Raw genomic sequence first — 6687 nt, 5'->3', positions numbered from 1 at the left:
AAGTCAGGAAATGAACACAGCAGAATAAGAAGAGACCACTTTTTAATGTATTTTTACAGGAAGGCAGATAGCTTTTCATAAACCTCACAATGTGAATAGTGTACAATCCTGCTGGAAATTCCAGCTAAGGCCAGCTGGAATTCTAAACTATGTTTGTTTTTTTCACACTGAACTAGCTGGTCTGTGGCTGTCAAAACTGGTCTCTATCTGGACAAAGCTGGTCCAAACTGGTTGAGTTGGTAGTAAACTGTTGAAAGGCCAAATATAGGCTGCTCAGCTGGTTGACCACCTAAAAGTGTCAAAAACACATCTTAAACCATTTTGACCAGTTTAGTGTAGATTATAAATGCTCAAACATTTTCAACATGTTTAAGTGGTTGAAAAATGAATGTGTAAATGCCCTCTGCAAGTTAAACTCGTATCAGTAGCTCAAGTACACGTATTTACAAAAAATATTCACTGCATGACAAAAATATTTTCTAAGACACAATGCTCAAGAAGTAGTTCTTGTTTAGGCAGTTCAACATTCGTTGGTACTGGATTTCGAAATAGAAGCGAATATGCCGGAAGCGATTTGCGCATGCGTGGTAAAGTGGCAAGTGGTAAACTTTGTTTCGAGATAGAGGGGGAAAAGAAGGTAAACGACGAATTTAGGAGAGGTAGACCGTGTATTTGATGTTTCAAAACATTACCGTAAGCCTTTAATCAGCAAAACGCAAAAATGAGTGTTCATTGAAGTATCCCAACCTTGTTAAGAAAGAAAAGCCCAAGAAAAGTACACCGATTCAGGGGAAGTCCCCAGGAAATCCCCTAAAACGATGGAATAATTATTGTGAATGCACCCTGCTTGTACACAGTTGACCTTCTAGCTTGTTGGAGGATTTATGCTCTTTAGCCCACGACAACCTACATCGTTTATCAAACCCACGAAGAATTAAAACGTCCGATTCTGATGGAATAGTGGACAGTGACAATACAGCTAGCTGTCATCGAGGAGGTTCTGATTTCGGACTACAACTAAAATAATTTGCAATGGAAAATTTCAAGGAGGAAAACGAGAAAACCAAACTTCAGAGTTATACTACTTTAAATACTTTTTATCACGAAACACGTCAGGAGATTGCTTCTCTTAAACAACAAATGGGCACGAAGGACAATGTTATTGCAGACCTGAAGTCAAGACTGGGAAGATACGAGAAAACAACCGTTCACTTGGAAGGAGAAGAGCCTCTTGTGTTTGGGCCCTCTAAATCTTTATTCGAGAATTTGTGCAAGGAAATCGCCAAACATAAACAGATATTAAAAGACGCGGAGACGCAGTCTGCTCAGCAAACGGAGGCATATCAACTAGTGAGTAAAATTGTCCTGGATGGAAGTTTCTCTAACGTTAGCCTATATCCCTGTGGTTGAAAACCAGCAGTTAAAGTTAATTTGGAGAAGTACATTATATAATGGATGAAACATTGGCTCGCTTAGACTGTTTTAAAACTTTGGATACGCTTTTTATTTAATGACGTTCTTGTTCCTGTCTATAACCCCTTTTGGTAAAATTAATGTACTTTACCCTACTGCACGCCAAAGGAAACACAGGACAGGCCCACTCTAATATGGTATCTTATGGTAGTCTGCTGTCTGTACTCTCTGGAGTCCCAAGTGCAGTTTTTCCACGAGGCATAACTCCATCTCCTCTTTCTGCACTTGTAATTAAACTAAAAATGCAAATCATGTGACTTTCTATTTAAAGAGCACGAAGCATGTTCTTCAAATCTCAATTTTGGTATATGTTTGTGTTATGCAGGTAATCCAGGTTGAAAAAATGTTTGACGAATATATGTGGGGTTTTTTTCAATAGCCGAGCTAAATGCATAATAGGGCCTGTTGTATATGACGCACACTCAGAGACAAGGGGATTTCTATACAGAAGTGAGACTGTTTCACTTTAATGTAGCCTGCAGTCTGCAGTTCCTGTTCTTCCTCTTCCCACTTCTGTGACAATGTATAAACAGTCGTGTGTCAGGACAGGAGTGAGATTAAATGTACCCAAAATATACAGATTCATTGTGGAAGCCATAACATCACCTATGGTATAAAACACTATCACTTGACCAATTTACATTGTATGTAAAATTACCAGTATCATATGAATAAGATAGTGGCTGGATAAAGTGTGACCTATGGTGACATTCTTAAGACTTTTGAATAAACGCTAATTAAACAACCATATGATCTCCTACCCTTGATCCGAGCTGGGGTGTAATGCCAGTGCTATTTTGAGCGCAACGCAGGAGAACAATGTGGGCGCAAAAAATTGTCGTCGTGGGTCGGTTCTTCCCCCTCCCCGCCACAATGCAAATGACGCTTCTTCTAGCGCCTGCCTGAACGCGTCCCTCTTGTGCTGTAGGAGATCCAGCAGCTGCAGCAGTTGGTGCGGGAGAAGGATCAGGAGATCGGCCGCATCACCCGCTGGCCGCAGCGGGAGAAGGATCTGGAGATCCAGCGGCTGGAGCGATCACTGGCGGAGAAGGAGCGCGATCAGGCCACCAGGGTGGTGTTCTGCAGCTCACTGGCCGATGAGGCTGACCAGCTCCGGGCCCAGCTGGGGGCCACGGTGGGTGTGTGCCAGGAGCTGCTTCGGAGGCTGGAGGCAAAGAAACAGGAGGGAGATTCAGAGGACAGCCACGCTCACTCACAGCAGGTACATGACCAGGGAAACCTATCCCAGAGATACTGCTTGTTCTACAAGTAACCTAAGCCTTGGCCATCACTGAAACTAAGTGTTTGCATTTACCTTACATCAGACTCAAGTTAAATTTAAAGTGCATGTTAAAGTGCTTCATCTGCTCTTGCTGTACTGTGTTACTGTATTAAATAATTTTTATTTCTCTTCATCAGAACACAGAGTCTGCAGAACCTGCCCATCTGAACACCTTGATCTGTGAACTACAAGAGAAAAACAAAGTGCTGAAACAGAGAGTGGCTTATGTAAGTTTCTGATGTGTTCACACCTCTCACCAGCTAGGGATTCACATTCTGTAAAATAACTTTCACACCATTAGCCTTTCAGGCTCATTTACACTTACGTGTAGAATTAGAGCAGCAGTTGATGTAACTCAGATTTTTTAACCATTTTTTTTGGACAGAGATCAAATGCACATTTTCGGCTCCAGCAGTGAGAATCTAGACTGCGCATGTTCTGATCGTATCACTGCTGCAGCACAGTTGTAACTATGTAGCTGAACGACCGGGAGTGTGACTGTGTGTGCGGGTAGAGTCACTGACCTTGCCCTGACCCCTTCCCTAACAGGTGGAGAGCCTTAACGCCAAGTGGCAGAAGTACGACTCGGGCAGGGAGGAGTACGTTAAGGGCCTGTGCCAGAGGCTGAAGAGCCAGAGTACCCTGGGGCCAGCCAGCTCTGGCCTGCTGCAGGAGATCAACAGGCTGAACCGGCAGCTGGAGGACAAGATGGCCGAGTGCACCCAGACAGGCAGGGAGCTGGACGCCGTCAGGAAGAGGGACAGAGAGCACATCCTGATGCTGGAGCACCAGGTGTGTTGGTTGAATAGATGGATGGTTGGTTGGTTGGTTGGTTGGGATGGGTGGGTGGAAGGGTGAAAGGGTGGACACTCAAAGCGCTTTACAGTGATGAGGGGGAAAAGCGCTTCAACCACCACCAATTTGTAGCACCCGCCTGGGTGATGCATGGCCATTTTGTGCCAGAACACTCACCACACATCAGCTAAGGTGGAGAGGGAGAGAACAGTGTATTGCCAGTTGAATCAGTTACTCAGCAACGCCTTACTCATCCAGACACTGACAGGAGCTTATTGCTGAGTAACTGATTCAACTGGCAATACACTGTTCTCTCCCTCTCCACCTTAGCCGAACACATCCTGTCGTGTGGGAAAGGAGAAGTTACTTCTCCTTTCCCACACGACAGGATGTGTTCGGCCTTTGAAAATTGATACCTTGAACAATGGTCTGTCGAATGTTATGGCAAATTGCACCGTGGTTATTCCCAGCTATGATCAGCCTCTTCGGTTTGCCTTGACTTCAGGTTAAGGAGAGAATGAAGTCCCAACAAATAAATTCATGAAATAATGTAGCGAAAACTTAACCATGGTTTGGTGACGATGGAATATCTGTCACATGGGACTAGTCGAAAATCCTGTGTATGTAGACTTATACAGTTAGATATTGGCATGTAGGAGTCTTTTTTATACTAACTAACTAACATAAGATGTTAACAGTAATATTTTTTTTTCCCAAGTGAAATGTTTGTCGAAGAGAAGGGCAGCACTAATCTGGTCATAATGCAGTGTTTCAGCTCCAGATTAAGTCATTACACACTTCTTCTCTCAGGCCCGCACCTATGTGGACGACTTCAAGAGCGAGCGTGCGGATCGGGAGCGAGCACAGAGCCGGATTCAGGACCTGGAGGAGGAAGTGATGCGACTAAAGCTGCAAATCCGCTCACAGGCAAGAGCCCAACCGCAGACAAAATGGCCGTTCCTTTTCACGGTCTTCATTTTTTTAGCGAATGTTTCTGAACTCCGGTCCTCGGGGCCCACTTGCCAGAAAGTTTTTGTCGTAACCAGGTACTCACACACCTGATTTAACAGGTTGAGTTGAGAAACACGTGTTTTAGAGCTGCCTCACAAGGAGCAGAATGCGTTGGTATGTTTTAACGTTGGGCTTCCGGTCTTTTAACAGAACGCTAAAGAGACGACGGGCACCTGTCGGGCTCACACCTCGTGCCAGAAAACTCGTCCTCAGAAAGAAGCCCCCGTCACCGCGGCTACCGAACCGTTGCCGAGGAAGGGCTCCGAGCAGCCGGGGAAGAAGCGAGCGAGCGGTCTACCCGCGCTGAGGTCCGCTAGGACAGAATGCGCCGGAATGACCGATCTGCAGTGTCCTCGGTGTTTAGCGGCTTACGGCGAGGATCAGACCACGGCCTTCCTGCAGCACTGCTCAGAGTGCGCCAACTTGTGACCACACGCAAGCAGTGAAAGACTGGCCCAGAACCAAGCAGGACCTGTGAGCTGTGATGTAAAGCACTACATATCCGAAGCCGTGAAAGACTGTGAAGACCATGAGGCCTGGACCTGGCTGTTCTGCATATAGACTTACTGTAGGCAAAGGTTTCTGAAGCTACCCGTGTTCAGAAATGTAGCTTCCTACTTAATTTATTTACATGGAAATAATTGAAAATTTGTTTGTGAAAATACAGCGCTTGCTGTTTTCATGTTCAAATTATACACGTTTTCAGAATACTTTTCTATTTAATTCCTTTATTTATAATATGCTTTTGGATTTTAGAATTTCTGAGACACTTTCTAGGTGTCTTTTTTGCAAAGTTTTTTTTTTTTTTTTTTTTCAGGTTCAGCTTCAAACTCAAAATGTAATCACACATGCAACAGCGCCTTATTTGGTGATGAAATACAGTGAACTCTGTGCATATTAGTCATAAGTTAATAAAGTTTCACAAAGTTAAACAGCAGTATGGTCCCCTTGGCCCCCTCTGGTGCGGTACATACTCATCAGACATTTCCAGGCTACTGCTGAGTGTGTATTTTCATGCACACTGAGAACCTGGCAGTGCCCAAAGTCAACTTTTAATCCTTCATATGGACCTATTCTATAATTCAGCAGACTGAAAAAAAACCTGTGCAGACAAACCTGTATTCTGTTTGTAAATGGAGAGTGTATTTATTGCTTTTAAAAATGTACCAACTATTTTAATGGGTTTTTTTTTTTTGTCTTTATCTCTTAATGGTGCTATTTATGGTTATGGTGTAGATCAGGTATGTGTCCTCTTTTACATCTGTAAAGCTACATGTTAATTTATGTTTCCTACAACCAGTATTTAACAGGTTCCGATTGCCTTCTTGTTGATGCAGGCACTTGTAGTTGGACATTTTGCCTAAGTGCCTTGCATTTAAATGTTATCTGAAAGACTGAAAGATATTTATCATTTGTAATGTATGACAGTGTTATGTTGACATAAATTTAAATGCAGTTACCTTTTCACTTTGCACTTTGTCCTCCTGTAAATGGCATCGATGATCTTAATTATTACTGCTGTACTTCTATTTGCATTTTAAAATACGGTGACAATAAAAAAAGTATTTTTCTAATGAACATGACTACTTTAAGTGGGATATCGTGTTTGGATTAGCACATGCAGCATTAGTTAGATGGTTTTGTGAAGCACTATGAAAGCAATGGACAGTGAGTTTCTTGCCTCTTTGAGCCATTGAGTTTCTCTTCCTTTCCGGTTGGATCCGGTTTAACTGAACGGCATTCTCAGCTGTCGATGTAGATTGATGTGGTGGGTAAAATAAGGACCAAGCAACAGAGAGGGCAACACCCTAAATTAAAGTTGTGCAGGTCCATGTGTTAAGACATTGCTTATGCTTTTCATTTCGCCTTTGACAAGAATAAGAAAAAAATAATTATATAAAAATTTTATATACACATGTGGACAAAATTGTTGGTACCCCTCTGTTAATGAAAGAAAAACCCACAATGGTCACTGAAATAACTTGAAACTGACAAAAGTAATAATAAATAAAGATTAACTGAAAATTAACCAATGAAAATCAGACATTGCTTTTGAATTCTGATCTGACACTGATGTACCTTGACCTTGGAGTTCACCTTTAATTTCTTTGGAGGTTGTTCTGGGC

General features: G+C 42.9%; 1 protein-coding gene across 1 annotated transcript; it reads left to right on the top strand.

Moving 5' to 3' along the window:
* Positions 1-577: 577 nt before the first annotated feature.
* Positions 578-6139, top strand: LOC133135200 (TNFAIP3-interacting protein 2-like). The gene is made up of 6 exons (XM_061252034.1): positions 578-1350; positions 2402-2695; positions 2893-2982; positions 3305-3547; positions 4361-4477; positions 4712-6139. The coding sequence occupies exons 1-6, from the start codon at positions 1033-1035 to the stop codon at positions 4988-4990; spliced, it is 1341 nt and encodes a 446-aa protein (XP_061108018.1). The 5' UTR covers positions 578-1032; the 3' UTR covers positions 4991-6139.
* Positions 6140-6687: the final 548 nt, after the last annotated feature.

Source organism: Conger conger, chromosome 8 (genome assembly GCF_963514075.1).
Source record: "Conger conger chromosome 8, fConCon1.1, whole genome shotgun sequence".
Classification (NCBI taxonomy): domain Eukaryota; kingdom Metazoa; phylum Chordata; class Actinopteri; order Anguilliformes; family Congridae; genus Conger; species Conger conger.
This window is presented reverse-complemented; position numbering and strand designations above follow the sequence as displayed.